Source organism: Bombina bombina, chromosome 11, assembly GCF_027579735.1.
Source record: "Bombina bombina isolate aBomBom1 chromosome 11, aBomBom1.pri, whole genome shotgun sequence".
Lineage (NCBI taxonomy): Eukaryota > Metazoa > Chordata > Amphibia > Anura > Bombinatoridae > Bombina > Bombina bombina.
In genome coordinates, this window is record NC_069509.1 from 77,278,610 (window position 1) to 77,303,746 (window position 25,137).

The 25,137-nt window shown below is 38.3% G+C and overlaps 1 protein-coding gene across 2 annotated transcripts in view; it reads right to left on the reverse strand.

The window, feature by feature from the left end:
- The window catches only part of SHMT1 (serine hydroxymethyltransferase 1), a 104,719-nt gene extending 83,211 nt beyond the window's left edge, over positions 1 to 21,508 (reverse strand). The window contains exons 1-3 of one of the 2 annotated variants that reach the window (XM_053694843.1): positions 21,390 to 21,508; positions 8,173 to 8,297; positions 1,057 to 1,202 (exon numbers count right to left, since the gene is read on the reverse strand). In XM_053694843.1, the coding sequence (XP_053550818.1) occupies positions 1,057 to 1,202; positions 8,173 to 8,271 (245 nt within the window). In that variant the 5' untranslated portion in view covers positions 8,272 to 8,297; positions 21,390 to 21,508. Of the gene's footprint in view, positions 1 to 1,056; positions 1,203 to 8,172; positions 8,298 to 13,035; positions 13,140 to 21,389 lie in introns of those variants that run through there. The other variant, XM_053694844.1, reaches the window with a different exon arrangement.
- Positions 21,509 to 25,137: the final 3,629 nt, after the last annotated feature.

Below are 25,137 nucleotides of genomic sequence, written 5' to 3' on the forward strand. Positions count from 1 at the left end.
AGCCAATTAGTGCAGTGTCTGCCACAAGCTATGGGTGTGATCACAATGTTGTTATCTATATGGCCCACTCCTCTATTGTGAAAAGCAAATAAAAAAAGCATGTGATAAGAGGCGGCCTTCAATGTCTTAGAAATCATCATATGAGCCTAATAGGTTTAGCTTTCAACTAAGAATATTGTAAATTGGAAAGTTGTTTAAAATGACATGCCCTATCTGAATCATGAAAGTTTATTTTTGACTAGACTGTCCCTTTAAATTGGTCTTACTGACTAGTGATTTAAATCAATTGGATTTAAATCAAATTTACCCTGACAGCAACAGTTCTGAAGTGCATGCATGCATGATATGCTATGTGCGTACAATGTGTAATCAGAGTAAAAAAAAAATAAAAAAAAATATATACCACTTCAATGATTTATGAGAGTGAAAATAGAGATATTTCACAACTGATTATTTTACTCACAGGTCACCTCTTTATTAAAACATTAACAGAGGTAATGGAGACTTCACTTTAAATACAAAAAGTGTTCATTCGGCAGTAGCAAAAAAACTTCCATAGACCAAAATATAAGCTCAAAAACACTTATTTGCTATTGCCAATTTAACACTATTTGTACGCTAACAAAATGAAGTCTCCATTACCTCTATATCTGTGTTTTGAATTCATTTGGTGTAGATGGTGTTTTAAAGCAGCCCTAACTAGGTCTTAGTGAAACAGGATTTAGAGAGAAGCTTTTAATGTTGGTTTAAAACACTCAAGAGTTGAGTTACTTGTGGCTTTATAATGATTTCAGACAGAGTAGCTGGGACAGTCTTTAAAATGCAAAGTGCCTTGAGCAATGTGAATCTATCTATCTATTCCGCATTCTTCAGAAGATTCCTGAAGTGTTTTTATTATTTTTTGTGTTCCCATAACTAAAATAAGGCAACTCATTTCTGCTTTACCTATACAGAGAAGAGGCCTGGTTAGAAATGAACACACTGCTAGGCTTTATTTTTTTTTTTAAAAAAAGAACATTTCAACAACACTAATTTAAATAGTTAAGTCTCGCTCACCTTTGACCTGGGTAGCCTTCTGAGTACTTGTTATTCAAGCATGACCCCAGAGCCTGTAAAACCGCACAGCTTGCAAAGTTCTCTGACGCAATCAGCTCTAGGCCATACCGCTGTCTGTGCTTCTCCTTTCGTATAATCTCATACACCTTGTTGGGGTGAAAAAAAAAAATAATAAAAAAAAAATAAAGCAAGCTACATTTAAAAACAAACCACCTTAAATTTGGGAGCAATTGGGGCACATTTAGAAAATTAACCAGAGATCTGATCTCTGGTTAATTTTTGGATCGCTAATTGCTACCTCGAGTTCACGATAGCAATAACCAGCCACTTGTAATGGCTGGTTATTTGTTGCGTGCCCGCAAAACAGGCGAATTTGCAGTTTACAGGTGTGCTATAAATTAGCCCAATCTAGGTCCATTCCATGCTTGAGGATGGTGTTTTTCGGCTTTGTTGCTGCTTCCGGCCCAAGTTTTTCCAATATTGGCACAATCACAATGTAAACGATAACACCATTTGTTTGCGAGTATTCCAAGACTATTTGAAATAGTTTTATTATGTTTAACATGTGCAAAACACTCTGAAAGGGCCACAGACACCATTTTAGATGTATATATATGAAAAAATGGTTTTGATTCATGAAACCTGTATTCCTCACTAAAGTATAGCCCGTTGGTAGTAATATGGTTTTCCTGTAGCTTTTGTCGATAGTATGAGATAACAAAAACAAAATGTGTGAGCATTTAGAATTTTGTATGGTTGCAATTTACAGTACTTTCCTCCTCTTAAACAGGCTATTAGCAATCACATATTTGTAACCAGGGTTTAACACCTTGCCGTTCCATCTTGCTTATTGGCAACAAAGATCTATTACACAGGTTTTTACAGAAAAATGAACTACCCAAAAAAAATCTTGTTTAAAATAAATAAATCATAATTTAGAATATCTAGACAGTTATGCAAGAAACAAAAACATCAGAAAATAGGCATTTCCCCATGTATATGTGCAGATTCATGTGTATGTGCAGATTAAATAACAGAATTTATGTTTACCTGATAAATTACTTTCTCCAACGGTGTGTCCGGTCCACGGCGTCATCCTTACTTGTGGGATATTCTCTTCCCCAACAGGAAATGGCAAAGAGCCCAGCAAAGCTGGTCACATGATCCCTCCTAGGCTCCGCCTTCCCCAGTCATTCGACCGACGTAAAGGAGGAATATTTGCATAGGAGAAATCATATGATACCGTGGTGACTGTAGTTAAAGAAAATAAATTATCAGACCTGATTAAAAAACCAGGGCGGGCCGCGGACCGGACACACCGTTGGAGAAAGTAATTTATCAGGTAAACATAAATTCTGTTTTCTCCAACATAGGTGTGTCCGGTCCACGGCGTCATCCTTACTTGTGGGAACCAATACCAAAGCTTTAGGACACGGATGAAGGGAGGGAGCAAATCAGGTCACCTAGATGGAAGGCACCACGGCTTGCAAAACCTTTCTCCCAAAAATAGCCTCAGAAGAAGCAAAAGTATCAAATTTGTAAAATTTAGTAAAAGTGTGCATTGAAGACCAAGTCGCTGCCTTACATATCTGATCAACAGAAGCCTCGTTCTTGAAGGCCCATGTGGAAGCCACAGCCCTAGTGGAATGAGCTGTGATTCTTTCAGGAGGCTGCCGTCCGGCAGTCTCGTAAGTCAATCTGATGATGCTTTTAAGCCAAAAAGAGAGAGAGGTAGAAGTTGCTTTTTGACCTCTCCTTTTACCAGAATAAACAACAAACAAGGAAGATGTTTGTCTAAAATCCTTTGTAGCATCTAAATAGAATTTTAGAGCACGAACTACATCCAAATTGTGCAACAAACGTTCCTTCTTTGAAACTGGATTCGGACACAAAGAAGGCACGACTATCTCCTGGTTAATGTTTTTGTTAGAAACAACTTTCGGAAGAAAACCAGGTTTAGTACGCAAAACCACCTTATCTGCATGGAACACCAGATAAGGAGGAGAACACTGCAGAGCAGATAACTCTGAAACTCTTCTAGCAGAAGAAATTGCAACCAAAAACAAAACTTTCCAAGATAATAACTTAATATCAACGGAATGTAAGGGTTCAAACGGAACCCCCTGAAGAACTGAAAGAACTAAATTGAGACTCCAAGGAGGAGTCAAAGGCTTGTAAACAGGCTTGATTCTAACCAGAGCCTGAACAAAGGCTTGAACATCTGGCACAGCTGCCAGCTTTTTGTGAAGTAATACAGACAAGGCAGAAATCTGTCCCTTCAAAGAACTTGCAGATAATCCTTTCTCCAAACCTTCTTGAAGAAAGGATAGAATCTTAGGAATTTTTATCTTGTCCCAAGGGAATCCTTTAGATTCACACCAACAGATATATTTTTTCCATATTTTGTGGTAGATTTTTCTAGTTACAGGCTTTCTGGCCTGAACAAGGGTATCAATGACAGAATCTGAGAACCCTCGCTTTGATAAGATCAAGCGTTCAATCTCCAAGCAGTCAGTTGGAGTGAGACTAGATTCGGATGTTCGAACGGACCTTGAACAAGAAGGTCTCGTCTCAAAGGTAGCTTCCATGGTGGAGCCGATGACATATTCACCAGGTCTGCATACCAAGTCCTGCGTGGCCACGCAGGAGCTATCAAGATCACCGATGCCCTCTCCTGATTGATCCTGGCTACCAGCCTGGGGATGAGAGGAAATGGCGGGAATACATAAGCTAGTTTAAAGGTCCAAGGTGCTACTAGTGCATCTACTAGAGTCGCCTTGGGATCCCTGGATCTGGACCCGTAGCAAGGAACCTTGAAGTTCTGACGAGAGGCCATCAGATCCATGTCTGGAATGCCCCACAATTGAGTAATTTGGGCAAAGATTTCCGGATGGAGTTCCCACTCCCCCGGATGAAATGTCTGACGACTCAGAAAATCCGCTTCCCAATTTTCCACTCCTGGGATGTGGATTGCAGACAAGTGGCAGGAGTGAGTCTCCGCCCATTGAATGATTTTGGTCACTTCTTCCATCGCCAGGGAACTCCTTGTTCCCCCCTGATGGTTGATGTACGCAACAGTCGTCATGTTGTCTGATTGAAACCGTATGAATTTGGCCTTTGCTAGCTGAGGCCAAGCCTTGAGAGTATTGAATATCGCTCTCAGTTCCAGAATATTTATCGGGAGAAGAGATTCTTCCCGAGACCAAAGACCCTGAGCTTTCAGGGGTCCCCAGACCGCGCCCCAGCCCACCAGACTGGCGTCGGTCGTGACAATGACCCACTCTGGTCTGCGGAAGCTCATTCCCTGTGACAGGTTGTCCAGGGACAGCCACCAACGGAGTGAATCTCTGGTCCTCTGATCTACTTGTATCGTCGGAGACAAGTCTGTATAATCCCCATTCCACTGACTGAGCATGCACAGTTGTAATGGTCTTAGATGAATTCGCGCAAAAGGAACTATGTCCATAGCCGCTACCATCAAACCTATTACTTCCATGCACTGCGCTATGGAAGGAAGAGGAACAGAATGAAGTATTTGACAAGAGTTTAGAAGTTTTGATTTTCTGGCCTCTGTCAGAAAAATCCTCATTTCTAAGGAGTCTATTATTGTTCCCAAGAAGGGAACCCTTGTTGACGGAGATAGAGAACTTTTTTCTACGTTCACTTTCCACCCGTGAGATCTGAGAAAGGCCAGGACAATGTCCGTGTGAGCCTTTGCTTGTGGAAGGGACGACGCTTGAATCAGTATGTCGTCCAAGTAAGGTACTACTGCAATGCCCCTTGGTCTTAGCACCGCTAGAAGGGACCCTAGTACCTTTGTGAAAATTCTTGGAGCAGTGGCTAATCCGAACGGAAGTGCCACAAACTGGTAATGCTTGTCCAGAAATGCGAACCTTAGGAACCGATGATGTTCCTTGTGGATAGGAATATGTAGATACGCATCCTTTAAATCCACCGTGGTCATGAATTGACCTTCCTGGATGGAAGGAAGAATTGTTCGAATGGTTTCCATTTTGAACGATGGAACCTTGAGAAACTTGTTTAGGATCTTGAGATCTAAGATTGGTCTGAATGTTCCCTCTTTTTTGGGAACTACGAACAGATTGGAGTAGAACCCCATCCCTTGTTCTCCTAATGGAACAGGATGAATCACTCCCATTTTTAACAGGTCTTCTACACAATGTAAGAATGCCTGTTTTTTTATGTGGTCTGAAGACAATTGAGACCTGTGGAACCTCCCCCTTGGGGGAAGCCCCTTGAATTCCAGAAGATAACCTTGGGAGACTATTTCTAGCGCCCAAGGATCCAGAACATCTCTTGCCCAAGCCTGAGCGAAGAGAGAGAGTCTGCCCCCCACCAGATCCGGTCCCGGATCGGGGGCCAACATCTCATGCTGTCTTGGTAGCAGTGGCAGGTTTCTTGGCCTGCTTACCTTTGTTCCAGCCTTGCATTGGCCTCCAGGCTGGCTTGGCTTGAGAAGTATTACCCTCTTGCTTAGAGGACGTAGCACTTGGGGCTGGTCCATTTCTGCGAAAGGGACGAAAATTAGGTTTATTTTTGGCCTTGAAAGACCTATCCTGAGGAAGGGCGTGGCCCTTGCCCCCAGTGATATCAGAAATAATCTCTTTCAAGTCAGGGCCAAACAGCGTTTTCCCCTTGAAAGGAATGTTAAGCAATTTGTTCTTGGAAGACGCATCCGCTGACCAAGATTTTAGCCAAAGCGCTCTGAGCGCCACAATAGCAAACCCAGAATTTTTCGCCGCTAATCTAGCCAATTGCAAAGTGGCGTCTAGGGTGAAAGAGTTAGCCAATTTGAGAGCATGAATTCTGTCCAAAATCTCCTCATAAGAAGAATCTTTATTGAGCGCCTTTTCTAGTTCATCGAACCATTAACACGCTGCTGTAGTGACAGGAACAATGCATGAAATTGGTTGTAGAAGGTAACCTTGCTGAACAAACATCTTTTTAAGCAAACCCTCTAATTTTTTATCCATAGGATCTTTGAAAGCACAACTATCTTCTATGGGTATAGTGGTGCGTTTGTTTAGAGTAGAAACCGCCCCCTCGACCTTGGGGACTGTCTGCCATAAGTCCTTTCTGGGGTCGACCATAGGAAACAATTTCTTAAATATAGGGGGAGGGACGAAAGGTATGCCGGGCCTTTCCCATTCTTTATTTACAATGCCCGCCACCCGCTTGGGTATAGGAAAAGCTTCGGGGGGCCCCGGGACCTCTAGGAACTTGTCCATTTTACATAATTTCTCTGGAATGACCAAATTCTCACAATCATCCAGAGTAGATAACACCTCCTTAAGCAGGGCGCGGAGATGTTCCAATTTAAATTTAAATGTAATCACATCAGGTTCAGCTTGTTGAGAAATTTTCCCTGAATCTGAAATTTCTCCCTCAGACAAAACCTCCCTGGCCCCCTCAGACTGGTGTAGGGGCACTTCAGAACCAATATCATCAGCGTCCTCATGCTCTTCAGTATTTTCTAAAACAGAGCAGTCGCGCTTTCGCTGATAAGTGGGCATTTTGGCTAAAATGTTTTTGATAGAATTATCCATTACAGCCGTTAATTGTTGCATAGTAAGGAGTATTGGCGCACTAGATGTACTAGGGGCCTCCTGTGTGGGCAAGACTGGTGTAGACGAAGGAGGGGATGATGCAGTACCATGCTTACTCCCCTCACTTGAGGAATCATCTTGGGCATCATTTTCTCTAAATTTTGTGTCACATAAATCACATCTATTTAAATGAGAAGGAACCTTGGCTTCCCCACATACAGAACACAGTCTATCTGGTAGTTCAGACATGTTAAACAGGCATAAACTTGATAACAAAGTACAAAAAAACGTTTTAAAATAAAACCGTTACTGTCACTTTAAATTTTAAACTGAACACACTTTATTACTGCAAATGTGAAAAAGTATGAAGGAATTGTTCAAAATTCACCAAAATTTCACCACAGTGTCTTAAAGCCTTAAAAGTATTGCACACCAAATTTGAAAGCTTTAACTCTTAAAATAACGGAACCGGAGCCGTTTTTATAATTAACCCCTTTACAGTCCCTGGTATCTGCTTTGCTGAGACCCAACCAAGCCCAAAGGGGAATACGATACCAAATGACGCCTTCAGAAAGTCTTTTCTATGTATCAGAGCTCCTCACACATGCATCTGCATGTCATGCTTCCCAAAAACAAGTGCGCAATAGAGGCGCGAAAATGAGGCTCTGCCTATGATTAGGGAAAGCCCCTAGAGAATAAGGTGTCCAATACAGTGCCTGCCGGTTATTTTACATAATTCCCAAGAATAAAATAATTCCTCAAAGCTATGAAGTATAAAATATGCTTATATATCAATCGTTTTAGCCCAGAAAATGTCTACAGTCTTGAAAGCCCTTGTGAAGCCCTTTTTTTCTTATGTAATAAAAATGGCTTACCGGATCCCATAGGGAAAATGACAGCTTCCAGCATTACATCGTCTTGTTAGAAATGTGTCATACCTCAAGCAGCAAAAGTCTGCTCACTGTTTCCCCCAACTGAAGTTAATTCCTCTCAACAGTCCTGTGTGGAAACAGCCATCGATTTTAGTAACGGTTGCTAAAATCATTTTCCTCTTACAAACAGAAATCTTCATCTCTTATCTGTTTCAGAGTAAATAGTACATACCAGCACTATTTTAAAATAACAAACTCTTGATTGAATAATAAAAACTACATTTAAACACCAAAAAACTCTAAGCCATCTCCGTGGAGATGTTGCCTGTACAACGGCAAAGAGAATGACTGGGGAAGGCGGAGCCTAGGAGGGATCATGTGACCAGCTTTGCTGGGCTCTTTGCCATTTCCTGTTGGGGAAGAGAATATCCCACAAGTAAGGATGACGCCGTGGACCGGACACACCTATGTTGGAGAAAATATGGTTTCCATGTAACAATATTTTTTTTATTTTTGTGCTGGCTCCTAGACCCTAAACAAGTTTGTCAAGCCCTAGAAGAAAATAATGCCTGTGGTCACAATAGAAAACATGTTTTTCCAGTACACTATACCCAATATTGCATCCTGTAAAGGGCGACATTATCTTTACAAAGTGGAAACAAAGTAACAACACTCACCTCATGATCATTAGTCTCAAGAGGTTCCAGCACCATCTTGTTGTGAGATGTCCAGAGATCAGAGCTGCCATTGCTATTAATAAACAGACTGTCTGACATTTTCTTATGCTCAAGTCTGTTTAATCCTAAAAATACAAATATAACTCAGTTAACAGGTAATTATGGCTCGTCATGTAAAGCCCAGTGTATTATCCCCTGACAGAGTCTGAATACTCAGACATTTACGGGACTGTAAAGTCAACATGATGTTAGAGCATGACATTTATTTGCTTTGTTATCTTGGTATTCTTTGTTGAAGAGTATATCTTGGTAGGCTCAAGAACAGCAATGCTGATTGGTCGCTACACATATATGGCTCTTTCATTGGCTTGCCTTATGTGTTTGGCTTGCTCCCAGCAGTACAAAGAATGCAAAGATAATGAAGCAAGTTTGATAATAAAAGTTGTTTAAAATTGTATGTTCTATCTGAATGAAGTTAAATTTTGACTTTAATGTTCCTTTAAAGGGACACTGAACCTAAAATTTTTCTTTCATGATTCAGATAACGCATGCAATTTTAAGCAACATTCTAATTTACGCCTATTATCAATTTTTCTTCATTCTCTTGCTATCTTTATTTAAAAAAGAAGTCATCTAAGCTAAGGAGCCAGCCAATTTTTGGCTCAGCACCCTGGACAGCACTTGTTTATTGGTGGGTGAATTTATCTACCAATCAGCAAGAACAACCCAGGTTGTTCGCCAAAAATGGTCCGCATCTAAACTTGCATTTCAGATAAAGATACCAAGAGAATGAAGAAATTTTGATACTAGTAAAATTAGAAAGTTGCTTAAAATGGCATGTTCTATATGAATCACGAAAGAAAAATGTTTGGGTTCAGTGTCACTTTAAGTTAGTTTTATATGTTGCTGCATCTTGTAACATTCATCTCGAGTTTTTACTATAAAAAGGCTAAATAATTAAAGTTATTTAAAAAGGAAATGTAATAAAGTTCATTAAATCATTTTAATACTATGCAAATTCTTGCTGGTGTGTTTAACCCCATACATGCGCAGGATGGAACCATTGCAGCTAATCATAAGCCGTACCGTGGTACACAAGTTAATGTAACAAATTAGCAGGGGTTACCGCCAATCTAGCTACAAATAATAAGATATGATAAAATAGGGCTTTTATTATTACACTAGAATGTCTCTTTAAGAACGAGACATGCCTATAGTATTACAGATGTTTTTAGGTCAAATTCCCATTATACCAATTAACATGTGTGCAATGCACTTCCTGTCCATCCCTGGGATAATCACAAGTGATACAAACCCATGATTCCTTGATCAGATAATTTAAGGAAAAACTAGAAAACTTATTTCAGAGCAGAATGTTTTTTTTTTTTAAAAGGATAAAAAACCCAAAGCATTTTCTTTTGCGATTCAGACAGAGCATACAATTCCAATTTACTTCCGTTATCAAATTTGCTTTCTTTCCGTGATATTCTGTGTTGAAGAGATATCAAGGTAGTAAGGCTGGGCGATTAACCGCATATGCGGTTTTAAACAGAGATTAAAAAAAACACGAGAGTCCGCAGTTTTTAGGGGGGGGCCCCATCACATCATGTCGATCGTGCCACGTGAATACAATGGGAGGAGCCAGTCCCCGACCACTGGTAACTGAGCATATAGCTAGGCAGAGAAGCCGTGCACACACAGCAGTTAGAAGAGGCGGCACTGCAGGGCATAGAAGAGTGGAGACACGTGGTCATGGTGGGGTGGGTTGCTCACTCAGGCGAGCTGGAAGCAAGCAAGAAACTTGCACTACGGGCTGGGTAAGGCAGTGATCTGACTGCACTGCCACTGTCTGTAGGGTTATAAATAAAGTAAACAAGCTCCAGGGAGGGAGGCTTCATGGAAGTGAAAGCAGTCTGAATAACAGATGTGGCACTGCCCTGGCATATACTTATACCTGGAGATTTATCCAATAAAATGTTTGTTTTATTTTCATACATTGACACAGTAAGTACAAAACATGGCTAATGTTTTACATAACTGCAGCTTTTTTAGGTACAAAATCGCGATTTTCATTTTTGCCCATATCGCCCAGCCCTACAAGGTAGGTGTCTGGAGACCTACATGGCAGGAAATAGTGCTGCTATCTAGTGCTCTTGCAAACGGATAACATTATTCCAAACTGCTGCCATATAGTGCTCCAGACATGGGCCTGCTTTTCAACAAAAAAAAAAAAAAAAAAAAAAAAAGATACCTAGAGCACAAAGAAAATTTCATAAGTAAAATTAGAAAACTGAACATAAAAAAATGTGGGTTTCATGTTCCTTTAACTAGCTTGAGTGCAACATCAGAGGGTCTAACGTTACAAATTAATTTATAAAATTTTATTTAACAGAAGACTTTTTTTTACACATATAGCTCGCACATGGCTCAGAACCATTTACACATATAGCTCGCACATGGCTTAGAACCATTTACACATATAGCTCGCACATGGCTTAGAACCATTTACACATATAGCTCGCACATGGCTTAGAACCATTTACACATATAGCTCGCACATGGCTTAGAACCATTTACACATATAGCTCGCACATGGCTTAGAACCATTTACACATATAGCTCGCACATGGCTTAGAACCATTTACACATATAGCTCGCACATGGCTCAGAACCATTTACACATATAGCTCGCACATGGCTTAGAACCATTTACACATATAGCTCGCACATGGCTTAGAACCATTTACACATATAGCTCGCACATGGCTCAGAACCATTTACACATATAGCTCGCACATGGCTCAGAACCATTTACACATATAGCTCGCACATGGCTCAGAACCATTTACACATATAGCTCGCACATGGCTCAGAACCATTTACACATATAGCTCGCACATGGCTCAGAACCATTTACACATATAGCTCGCACATGGCTCAGAACCATTTACACATATAGCTCGCACATGGCTCAGAACCATTTACACATATAGCTCGCACATGGCTTAGAACCATTTACACATATAGCTCGCACATGGCTCAGAACCATTTACACATATAGCTCGCACATGGCTCAGAACCATTTACACATATAGCTCGCACATGGCTCAGAACCATTTACACATATAGCTCGCACATGGCTCAGAACCATTTACACATATAGCTCGCACATGGCTCAGAACCATTTACACATATAGCTCGCACATGGCTCAGAACCATTTACACATATAGCTCGCACATGGCTCAGAACCATTTACACATATAGCTCGCACATGGCTCAGAACCATTTACACATATAGCTCGCACATGGCTCAGAACCATTTACACATATAGCTCGCACATGGCTCAGAACCATTTACACATATAGCTCAGAACCATTTACACATATAGCTCGCACATGGCTCAGAACCATTTACACATATAGCTCGCACATGGCTCAGAACCATTTACACATATAGCTCGCACATGGCTTAGAACCATTTACACATATAGCTCGCACATGGCTTAGAACCATTTACACATATAGCTCGCACATGGCTTAGAACCATTTACACATATAGCTCGCACATGGCTTAGAACCATTTACACATATAGCTCGCACATGGCTTAGAACCATTTACACATATAGCTCGCACATGGCTTAGAACCATTTACACATATAGCTCGCACATGGCTTAGAACCATTTACACATATAGCTCGCACATGGCTTAGAACCATTTACACATATAGCTCGCACATGGCTTAGAACCATTTACACATATAGCTCGCACATGGCTTAGAACCATTTACACATATAGCTCACAAACATAATAATAGCAGTTGCATGTTGAAGGATGTCAAAATGGCCTAATTTCTTATGGCCAACTGCACTGTGACACCTTATAGCCTGAAAGAGCCTGTGGAAGTATAAACTATCCTACATTTTAGATTTTTATTTTTTAATGGATTGGACGCTATTTTAGAATAATTCTCTATACTCCAACGCTGTAATCAAAATGTTTGCAACGCCGAATTATTAAACTAAACTTTATACTAAAGTCAAAATTAAACTTTCTTGAATGAGATAGAACATGCAGTTTTAAACAATTTTCTTTTCAGTCTTTAATATGCACACTGAGGCACAAGCTTCTACTGAGCATGTGCAATAATTTACAGTGTATACGTATATGAGTCTGTAATTGGTTGATTGCAGTCACATGATACAGTGGGCAGGGAAATGGAAGCAATCTTTGAACTCTGACACTAATTTAAAATAGAGGAAGTACTTTTGCAAGGCTCAACAAACCCAGGGAGCCACTGGCTCTTAAATTTTACCCCAGCTCCTAACTTTTTAGGTTATTCTCCACATATCTACATACAAATGCCACTATGTGGCTCCTAAATAGTGTTCCTGCCTCCTAACGTTTAAACCGATTTGTCAACCCCAGTGCTAATGCATTGTCTTTTTGTTGTGTTTTTGTGGATAATGCACATCTAATGTATTTATTAATCCTTTAAATAAAAAGCAGCAAGTTCAGACAAATATATTGTAAGACAAGTGTAAGGGAAGACTAATCATTTTATTTACACATTAGATACTAGTTATAATATTCTTGAATTTATGTATTTTGTTAAAAGGTAGATGAGTGATTTATTTTACTGTATTATGTGAAGTCCAGCCTGAATGTTTTTTGTGTGAATCATTATTAAAGGGATAGAAAGGGGCGGGAGAAATAAATAAATGTATGTGTGCATTTCATAATAAAATAAAAGCATTTTTGCAATATACTCATTAACAAAAACGCTTCTAGTAAAAGTTTGTTTTTCTGCGGCATACGCACATATCCTGTAAAGGTCTGTGCACCAGTATTTAAACACCATACCTGCTTAGAGTCAGAAGTGGCTTGTATGACACAAATTATGTCTTCAGAAGCAATACATACAGTACCACCGCAGGCTGTCTGAGGAGGACTTCACGGGATATGCGCGTATGCTACAGAAAAACAAAGTTTTACTTTTGATAATGGAAATATATTGCAAAAATGCTTTTATTTCACATTGAAATGCACCCATGCAATTTCATTTTTGACCTTTCTATTCCTTTAAAAATAAAAACACAGTGTGTGCTATCACTTTAACATTAAAGTTCAGCATTTTATATTTAAGGACCAGCATAGTCTAATACTTTTTTCTTTACCGTTATTAGACTACCTTTTAATGCATAACTTGCAAGCTAACTCTCTGTGCAAGCAGTTTTTTCCCCTGCGGTGTGACAAATCGTAAGTGTACTGTTCATGCCATTGAATTTAATCAGGACACACTCAAGGTAGGTTCTGGAGGCCTTGGTTAAAGTCAAAGGTGTGCTTGGCACACCTGTTTACAATTGCTACAAATGTATAAACTACATTTCTATAAGCAGATGATTTTAAAGGGGCAGTCTAGTCCAAAATAAACATTCATGATTCAGATAGGGCATGTAATTTTAAACAACTTCCCAATTTACTTTTATAACCAATTTTGCTTTGTTCTCTTGGTATTCTTAGTTGAAAGCTAAACCTAGGAGGTTCATATCTCAGACATTGAAGGCCGCCTCTTATATAAATGCATTTTGATAGTTGCCACCACTAGAGGGTGTTAGTTCATGTGTGTCATATAGATAAAACTGCTCACACACACACATGGATTTACCTAGAAGTCAGCACTGATTGGCTAATATGCAAGTCTGTCAAAAGAACTGAAATAAGGGGGCAGTTTGCAGAAGCTTAGATACAAGATAATCACAGAGGTAAAAAGTATATTAATATAACTGTGTTGGTTATGCAAATCTAGGGAATGGGTAATAAAGGGACTGTCTTTTAAAACAATAAAAATTCTGTTGTAGACTGTCCCTTTAACAGCAGAACTGTGAGAAATAGTCATAAGACACAAAAAGGAAACAAACGGCTCTTCCGTGCCCTAAAGAACACTTACAATTCAGACACAATCCAAGCAAAATAAGTTATATTTCTCCAGGGAAAGTAATAGTTGAAGCCATAATAAGCACCAGTCTTAAATATTAACTTCTCAAGGACAACAGTAATACAGTAAACAGAAAAACATGAGAGTGTCCAACAAGGTATCAAAGTTCTCAGTTTAATAGCAAGTAATGTGTGCACCATGGATAACATCATAGCTCTGTATTTGTCAAAACAATGCATGACTGCTGTGCTGCGTATGGGTTAAGGACACATAAGACAATGCTCTAATTCAGGGGACGACAAATTTGTTTAAGTTTAGGAGCTAGTAAAAATATTTAGTAGCCAGGTATACTTTTAGGAGCCAGACAGTTTTATCTGTATATACAGTCCTGGCCAAAAGTTTTGAGAATGACAAATATTAATTTTCACAAAGTCTGCTGCCTCAGTTTTTATGATGGCAATCTGCATATACTCCAGAATGTTTTGAAGAGTGATCAGATCAATTGCAATTAATTGCAAAGTCCCTCTCAATCTCCAAAAAAAACATTTCCACTGCATTTCAGCCCTGCCACAAAAGGACCAGCTGACAGGTCAGTGATTCTCTCATTAACACAGGTGTCAGTGTTGATGAGGACTAGGCTGGAGACCACTCTGTCATGCTGACTGAGTTAGAATAACAGACTGGAAGCTTTAAAAGGAGGATTGGTGCATGAAATCATTGTTCTTCCCCCGTTAACCATGGTTACCTGCAAGGAAACACGTTCAGTCATCATTGCTTTGCACAAAAAGGGATTCACAGGCAAGGATATTGCTGCTACTAAGAGTGCACCTAAATCAACCATTTATCGGATCATCAAGAACTTCAAGGAGAGAGGTTCAATTGTTTTTAAAAAAGGCTTCAGGGCGCCCAAGAAAATCCAGCAAGCGCCAGGAGCGTCACCTAAAGTTGATTCAGCTGCAGGATTGGGGCACCACCAGTGCAGAGCTTGCTAAGGAATGGCAGCAGGCAGGTGTGAGTGCAACTGCACGCACAGTGAGGCGAAGACTTTTGGAGGATGGCCTTATGTCAAGAAGGACAGCAAAGAAGCCACTTTTCTCCAGGAAAAACATTATCAGGGACAGACTGATATTCTGCAAAAGGTACAGGGGGATTGGACTGCTGAGGACTGGCCTTTCAGATTGTTTGGGGTGTCCGGAAAAAACCTTGTCCGGAGAAGAAAAAAAGTGAGCTCTACCATGAGTCCTGTGTCATGCCAACAGTAAAGCATCCTGAGACCAATTATGTGTGTCTAATGTTTCTATCATTAGTTAGGCCTCATCTTGAGTATTGTGTGCAGTTCTGGAGACCATATCTTCAGAAGGATATTAACAAACTTGAATCTGTGCAAAGGAGGGCTACCAAAATGGTACATGGTCTAAAAAATAAAACTTACCAGGATAGGCTCATTGACCTAAATATGTATAGCTTAGAGGAGAGAAGGGAAAGAGGTGATATGATAGCAACTTTCAAGTACATTAAAGGGTTTAGTAAAACTGAGGCTGTGGGTATTTTACATAAAATGGAAAATTCAAGAACAAGGGGTCATGAGCTCAAGCTAAAGGGTAGTAGATTCAGAAGTAATTTGAGGAAGCACTTCTTTACAGAAAGAGTGATTGATTTATGGAATAAACTTCCTCAAGAGGTAGTAGCAACAAACACTGTGGGGGACTTTAAAAATGCATGGGACAAGCATAGGGCTATCCTACGAACTAGATAAGTTTATACTGTTAGGTAAGGTCGGGCAGACTTGCTGGGCCTATGGCTCTTATCTGCCGTCAATATCTATGTTTCTATGTGTGGGGTTGCGTCTCAGCCAAGGGAGTGGGCTCACTCACAGTTTTGCCGAAGAACACGGCCATGAATAAAGAATAGTACAAAAACATCCTCCAAGAGCAACTTCTCCCAACCATCTAAGAACAGTTTGGTGACTAACAATGCCTTTTCCAGCATGATGGAGCACCTTGTGATAACCAAGTGGCTTGGGGAACAAAACATCAACATTTTGGGTCCATGGCCAGGAAACTCCCCAGACCTTAATCCCATTGAGAATTTCTCAATCCTCAAGAGGCAGGTGAATACCCCCCCCCCAACACACATATTCTGACAAAATCCGAGCATTGATTACGCAATAATGGGCTGCCATCAGTAAGGATGTGGCCTAAAAGTTGATTGACAGCACGCCAGGGCAAATTGCAGAGGTCTTGAAAGAGAAGGGTCAACACTGCAAATATTGACTCATTGCATAAACTTAATGTAATTATCAACAAAAGCCTTTGACACTTATGAAATGCTTGTAATTATACTTCAGCATACCATAGTAACATCTGACAAAAAGATAATATTTAATATTTGTGTCTTTCTCAAAACTTTTGTCCAGGGCTGTAGATCTATGGTGAATAGCCCAAAAGGTTAGGAGCCAGGAGTAAAATTCTAGGAGCCACTGGCTCCCAGGTTTGTCAAGCCCTGCTCTAAGTCACAATAATATTTTATAATTATAATAATGCCCCTAGTTAACTAGGTTTTTAAACAACTACAAAGTAGTAAACACAGTTTTTGCTCAGGCACAGCAATGCACTACTTTTGAACAGGAGATGGCTGGTGTGCAAATAAGAAGCATATGCATATAGCTGCCAATCACCACCCACTACACTTCTGGTGTGTGAACACATATTTAACCCTTTTGTAGGACAATCATGAAATAAAACATTTTTTTTCATGAATTTGTGCGTTTTAAAATTGCTTTAACAACTCCTATTAACAGCCTAAAGCTTTCAGAAGTTGAAAACTTTAAAGACAGTAAAGATCCACCCCATGGCCTGAGTGTCAATGAAGATGGTGCAAAAACTCAATTATTAAAAGTGGTGAATAGATAAACAGTCTTAGCATAGATATCTAGAACCCTGCAGATATAATGCTGAAGGTAGATGATATTCTGGTCATGTGATCTTGGGGCTAGGATTAAAGGGACACTGAAGCCAAAAAATTTTCTTTCGTGATTCAGATAGAGCATGCAATTTTAAGCAACTTTCTAATTTACTTTTATTATCAATTTTTCTTCGTTCTCTTGCTATCTTTATTTGAAAAAGAATGAATCTAAGCTTTTTTTGGTTCAGACCTCTGGACGGCACTTTTTTTTTTTATTGGTTGTTCACCAACAATGGGCCGGCATCTAAACTTACATTCTTGCATTTTAAATAAAGATACCAAGAGAATGAAGAAAATTGTATAATAGGAGTAAATTAGAAAGTTGCTTAAACTTTTTTGCTCTATCTGAATCACGAAAGAAAAAATTTAGGTTCAGTGTCCCTTTAATGAACACAAGAGTGTTTTGGCAGAAGTACTTTAGTTTGGAGAGAAAAAAAAAATGGTACTGAAACGTTAAGCTCATTTTTAATCGCATTGAATAAATGTTACCTTTTATAATGAGACCAGTGAGTACCGTTGTCTTTGGAATTTGACATGGGATATTTTAAAGAACACCCTGGCATATGACTTGGCTGGCATCTGTGCATATCCTCCTACATTGGGAGAGGGATATGCCAGGGTGTTCTTTAAAACACCCTGGGATAAGGAGAGCTAGGAGGGATAAGGAGATATGATAGATATATATATATATATATATATATATATATATATATATATATATATATATATATATATATATATATATATATATATATATACCGTATATATATTTATTAGGGTTGCACCGATACCATTTTTTTAAGACCGAGTACAAGTACCGATACTTGTTTTCAAATACTCGCCGATACCAATTACCGATACTTTTTTTTATGTCATGTGACAGTTTACCAAGCACAATACAGACTAATTATTTAAGATTCCTTCTTTATAATTATGAAGGACTGTAGCTCAAAAGACATTATGAAATAATAAAACAGGTGTTATTTGTCACAAAGTTCACAGAACATGTTTAGAAATAAAAATATTACAATAAAATATTTTAACAACAACAATAAATAACAAATATAAAATTGCAACCAACCAAAAGTGCCATACAGTAAAAAATAGAACAGAATACTGTTTAATCATGGTGAACAACACTATGGGCTAGATTACATTTGACTGGTAAGCGTTACCAATGCTCTCATTACACGTCCTACTCCATTAAAGGCTATGGAGTTGGAAATGTGAACAGAGCATTGGTAAAGCTTACCAATCAAATGTAATCTAAATCTAGTCCTATAATTGTAGGATGAGTGTTCATTGGGATTAACTTAATTTTTCCTATGAGTACTCTTCCTGCAATTATATAAGCTAAGGTGTTCCTCAGAGTACAGTATGTTTTGAACATAATTGTGCAAGATGAGAACTATCAGTATAAAAGGCAATCTAGTAATTAGAATTATTTTTCAAAAGTTAGTGGCAAGTTCTTATTAAGGAACAGAACAGAAGCATCTCTGCATGTTCAGCTATAAGTCTGTTTTTGCTATCAGTAAGGAGGTTCAACTTTCCACATTACTGCATGGGGCAGAAAGATATTTTTGGGCCATTTTAGCCAGAGCTGGAAATCTCAGTTTATTAACTGCCCAGTACTTCAGGGGTTTGTCTGAACGCAGTACAGTGATCTCTCCTACAATAATACAAATAAGAGCAATTTGTATTGGCAGAACAGTAGTAAACAATTTTTAGTTTAGTCTCCACTCCAGCTTTAAATGAAATGGGAACATGCAGTTTGAAAAAAACACCACAAGATAACATATGGGTAGTAAATGGAGGTATCGGTTTAAGTATCGGTGCATTTGCACGAGTACAAGTACTCATGCAAGTACTTGGTATCGGTACCGATACCGATACTAGTATCGGTATAACCCATATATATATATATATATATATATATATATATATATATATATAAAAAAAGAACACTTTGTAAGTAAGTAGCGCACACATAGACTTTAGCAATATAATTTCAAAAGGTACCTGTATACCACTCACTGTCCGGTAACACGCTGGGGAGCAATTGGCTCAGGGTGTATGGAGATCTGCAGCTGTGGAGACTGAGCCGGTCTGTAGTCAGCGTCTGAGTAAATAGAATATATTCCAATGGATTGTCCCCACTTGTAGCGCAAAAAATCTCTCTCCAAAGAAAAGTAAAACTTCCTTTATTGTAGTAACAAAAGTAAAAACATGACAGCCTACACACGACTGTAATAAAGCACTTAATGTAAAAACACAGTGTCAGTGATCTGAACCACATGCAGACATGTTTCGTGCGCAACTGCACGAAACATGTCTGCATGTGGTTCAGATCACTGACACTGTGTTTTTACATTAAGTGCTTTATTACAGTCGTGTGTAGGCTGTCATGTTTTTACTTTTGTTACTACAATAAAGGAAGTTTTACTTTTCTTTGGAGAGAGATTTTTTGCGCTACAAGTGGGGACAATCCATTGGAATATATATATATATATATATATATATATATATATATATATATATATATATATATATATATATATATATATTATATATACACACACATATACATGGCTCGACAAACCCAGAAGCCACTCACTGGCTCCTAACTTTTTTGGTTATTCTCCATATATCTATATACAACTACCACTGTCTGGCTCCTAAAAATATGCCTGGCTCCTAAATATTTTTACGGGCTCCTAATTTTTTTTTATTTATTTTTTTAACAGATTTGTCAGCAAACTCCTGAAAGTGAATCCACCCTCCCGGATTATCCGCCTGGGTGCAGAAATGAAATAAATATGGTTGCAAAACAAATGCACTGTCAGGTCTTCTCATTGGTGTGTCAAAAAAACTAAATTTATTGACGTTTCGGGTTTCACACAGACCCCTTCAGGGGAATGCCAAAACAGAGAGGAAAAAACCCAAACATTGTGGGTTCAATAACCATTATCTATATATCACAGGAGGCAATCTCAGTCCGTGCCAATGCATACATAGATTCTTATGTGTCTTGTCATCAAAATAAAGCACTTCATGTTCCTATTGTACTTTAAAGTGCCCAGAACAACCTCAACTTTCCAAGTCAGTGCCCAGCACTCCACTTCATGAGCACTCAGACTCCCAAAATAGTAATACCAAGTACCCAGAATGCACAAAGGCCATATCCAATAACCATACTTAATATACACCAACCCTTCATTAAAATAGGGCACCTAACTCCAGGTATATCCACTGCCCCCTTGCACTTACATCATTAAAGGGACAGTATACTGTTAAATTGTTTTTCCCTTAATGTATTTCAAATGACTTGTTATACCATTTACGGAGTATAAAATGTATGAAAAAAGTGCATTTTCTGGTTTGTGTATATGAAATAGCTGACTTTGTGCTTTGAAACCACAGCCTAAAACAATGGATGAGCTTGCAGGTAAAATACGATCTCACATTATCACTTTGTGTACACACAATTGCTTCCTTATCTTATAATTGTCTCTAAACCAAAGCCCAATACTTAGCGAGAACAATGGGAAATTGTCATTTAATTAGTTATCTCTTCTACACCCCACCAGTAATGTAATTTCTTCTGCTGCCTGTGTTTACATAGACTGTCAATAGCCTGTACTTAGAGACATGAAACACAAAATTTTCTTTGATGATTGAAAACAATTTACTTCTATTATCTAATTTGCTTCACCCTCTAGATATCCTTTGTTGAAGAAATGGCAATGCACATGGGTGAGCCAATCACACGCAACATCTATTTGCAGACACCAATCAGCAGCTAGTGAGCCTATTTAGATGTGCTATTTAACAAAGGATATCAACCGAAAGAAGCAAATTAGATACTATAAGTAAACTGGAAAGTTGTTTAATATAACATGCTCTTTCTAAATCATGAAAGAAAAATGTGGGTTTAATGTGCCTTTAAGTCCAGAAACTTTCAGTATAGGTGGGGGATACCACAGGTTAAATAAGCTATTTCACATGCAGAAATAAGGGTAAGGGAGCTATTTGTAAACAACTTAATATACAATCCAGCACATACAATGGATCATTGGGAACAAACTTAAGGGGAGAAAATGTTGGGGTAAACTGTCCCTTTAATATTCATGCCATTAGTCAAATGCAACGCAACCCACTCTCTGCACTCCACTGTCAGCAATACCCATCTCCCCCACGTGCTTCCTAGCATTTCGTACACCCCCATGTGCATCTTTAAAGGCCTATGAAACCCGCCCCAAATAAAGGTAATCCGTAACCCACACTCTCCAGTCCTCTGCAAGACTGCAGTACTCACCGGGTAGTCAGCAACCGAACACCTATCAATATCACAGCGGCGACTACTGATCACACACAATAACTTGTTTGCCTTGGCACACTGTATCCCAAGAAATCAGGCTAATGGCGCAACCAATCGCTACAAAGCACCGCCCCTCAAAGAACCAATCAAAAAATGTCATGCAATTCCGTTCAGCCAATCAACCTGCTTATTTTTTTCCCGCGTGTTAAATGTCAGACCTGTTGCAGCAAAAGCTTTGATAGCGCTGCTCAGTGACAGTGTGACAGGATAGTGTTATCCCTTTAACATGGCCAGTGGCCACCATGACTAATTTATATATAGTTACACGGCAGCGTAATGGTTTAGTCTGAAAGAAGCTTTGTAATAACAATAATATGGCTTATGTTATGGTATTTTATAACAGCCTGCGTAATAACGTTATTCCGGAAATTACTTTGAGAGAGGATGATGCTATTTTAGTGACTTGCAATCAGGGTGGAAGTTAAGGGGGTCCGCCATAAACATATTTATTTGCAATAATAGGGCACTATAATTGATACTGATGTGGTAATCAGCAGCATTAGTTTAAATTATTTTATATTGTGAGGAATGTGTACAAACTTCTAATACCTTAGTAGTTCCAAATCTAATAAGTATGTTAAAAAACTGGGGGTTCAAACTTTATTTTTATTTAGAAAATAAGAATTCGATTACATTTACATAGGAAACCTACAAATTATTTAGAAGTTACTGGGGGAAAAAAACACTTTGATTTTACAATTTGATACAGACTGGTACAACAAAATTCATATTCTTTATTGACAAGGTCTAGCTCAATACATTCAACAACTTTCTGCAAATTTTGTGAATACTATTTCTCATGTAAGGCACAGTGGGAGTAAAGACTAAACTGTCAGATACATTACAATTATTAGAGTACAATAATACAATATTAAACTTTGAAATGAAGATTTTGCATGCATCCAAATAAGGGAGAAAATGTTCTAAGAGTAGATAAATAAGGGAGACTAAAAAAAATAATAATGAGGGTTAGCATCCCTATCAACCTCAAAACTATAAGTACAATGCAAAATGATAACTAGCCTTGATTTTGCAGTCTTCACATGTTTATGCCAAAACAAAAGTTTGTTGAAGCAGATTTAATATTTAATAGGTATTAAAATGCAGTCAAATACAGCCAAAACATACATTTTGATATATGATATATTTCCATGTGTACTAATTTAGAGTTAGTGCATTTTCAGAAGTAAACTAAATGTCTTACTTTTTAAAAAACACTTTCATCATTTACTTAAAACCCTATCACAAATGCTTACTTTTAATCCATTATCTTTGTTTAGATTGTTGTTCTTACTTATAAAGTGGCACAAATATTTAACAAAATAAATATAATCAGATCATTTTAATATTGCACTATTGCTTGTATATAACTGTGTTATACACCTGCAAATGGGGCACTACTGGTACCTAGCTGTTGAGCCAATGACAAGACAATGCCATGAGTGTAGCCATCAATCACCAGCTAGCTCCCAGTAGTGCATTGCTGTATCTGACCTTATATGGGTATGATTTTCAACAAAAGATTGCAAGAGAACAAGTTAAAAGTCTTAAAATTGCATGAAAGTTTCATTTTGATTTTCATAACCAGAAAGAGCTAAAGTTGCGGGCATTTACAATTAATCAGACATAAAGGTTGTATTTTATTCTGTTGAAGCATTTTTATAGCATATGCCCTGTTACTCGTAGCATGCTCAAGGGGAGAATGTGCATATGTGAGCTACCACCAAATAATATTCCTGAAGAAGAGCTTATTCAATCAATGTGTGAGGAGGATGCCGTAGATTAGGATGTTGGCATCTTTCATATCTGTAAGAAAATGCAAAGTAGAAAAAAAATGTTAGCTGAACAACAAAGCAGCTTCCCACTCATGCTTTACACCTTTTTTGACCCACCACATATAAATTGGTAACCTGCTGCAAAATTAGCAGTGAGCAGCATGTATGGCAAAAGTTGTTACCAAACTATTAGCAGCATTTAAAAGAAGAATTTTTGTACAAGTGAACACATTGCAAAAATATTCTTATAATTTAAATGCAATGGACTGTATTTTAAATTCAACCTTGATGTCTCTTATAAGTGTTCATATATTACTGAAATTCGTATGTGCTAAAGGAATCAACATTTCCGTATATCTGTGATAGTGTACTGTAGTTAAATTCAACCTTGATGTATTTTATGTGTTCATACGCAGGTATAAAATAATTTATCCAAACTGCTTGGGACTGGAAAAGGTCTGGATTTCAGGATAGTGTGGATTTAGGAATATTTGCATCTATAAAATGGGACAGTTTGGAGAGGGAATGGGACCAAGTGTAAACAAGAATATCTTATGTCATTTAAGCAGTATTTCAAACAACCACGTTTGGCACAAGCTTTAATATTAATTGTTAATTTTATGGTTGCAAAACTTAAATTTTGATTGCAATAACTCCCACCACTATTGCTCCGCATCGCATATAATGGCAAGCTTTACAGCATCCCACATACACACCGAAGGGCTGAGCTGATCATCAGAGAGTCTTACGAACGAATCTCCGGTCACTGTACTAGCTAACTTTACCTCTGTCCCGGATGTCTATAGCTGCTTCCCGGGATACTTCCAGAGGTTCTGCTCCTTTTTGCAGATGCTATACAGCCGGCTCGTCTCTGCTTCCTTCTTTTGGCCCCCCTCTTATGGTGGGTGACGTTGCGGATATTTTGGTCACGTGTGGAAAAGTGGGAGGTGATAGTTTAGCAAGGGTTTGTGATACGACGCTGTGCTCACTTGGTATCCAATCATTCAAAAAACAAGCTAAGAAGCACTTCCAACGATGAATAAAATATAACTTATTGACCAGACATGTTAAAATCCATATAAGGCTTTATCACAGCAAAGTCGGAAAGTATGGTATGGTGATCCCTAGACCCACTGACGTGTTTCAGCTGTATAGCAGTAATCATAGTTAGGGTCTAAATGCCAATCAGGCCTCTTATGTGTTAAAACTGTTCATGATTGGTTAAAACTAACCAGGGATTGATCTTACCAGCTTCCCTTGATGATACATCATAGAAAGGTTGCAATATACATAAACAATGAATGAAACAAACAAATGTCAAAAGAATTAAAACTGTAAACGTATTCATATTATACATCAGACATTTTAGATATTTTAGACAAATACTAATCCGTTCATATCAGTATCTTCCTACTATTTCTCTGAATAGTATCCAAAATGCTATTGATGCTGCTCTCTTAATAGAAATCAATGCAAATATAGATTTATTTTAATTACACACATTCTACTTTTCTAAATTATTTATCAATAGCATTCCCAAAATTACTTTCTTACTATGAAGTAACTCTATTATATAGACTATAGTAACATATCGAATATCCAGTTATCGCATTTAAAATTAAAATACAGTTTCATACAAACTTCTTCCAGCAAAAAACTTAGATAAGGAAATTACTGTTTATTTAAATTGCTGGGTGTGTTTGGGATGCAGGTCCTTTAAAAAGAGTGAAAGTATAGAAAAAGTGTTCGAATCATGCACAGATAAAAAAACGAGCTAATTCTAGCTAATTACATGTAGCTCAAATTTTAACATATTTATTAGGATCTTCCTGTAAACTACAATACATAGGATGTACATCATGAATGCTCAGTAAAAGAATGGACAAACATTTTAGGAACATAAAAAAATT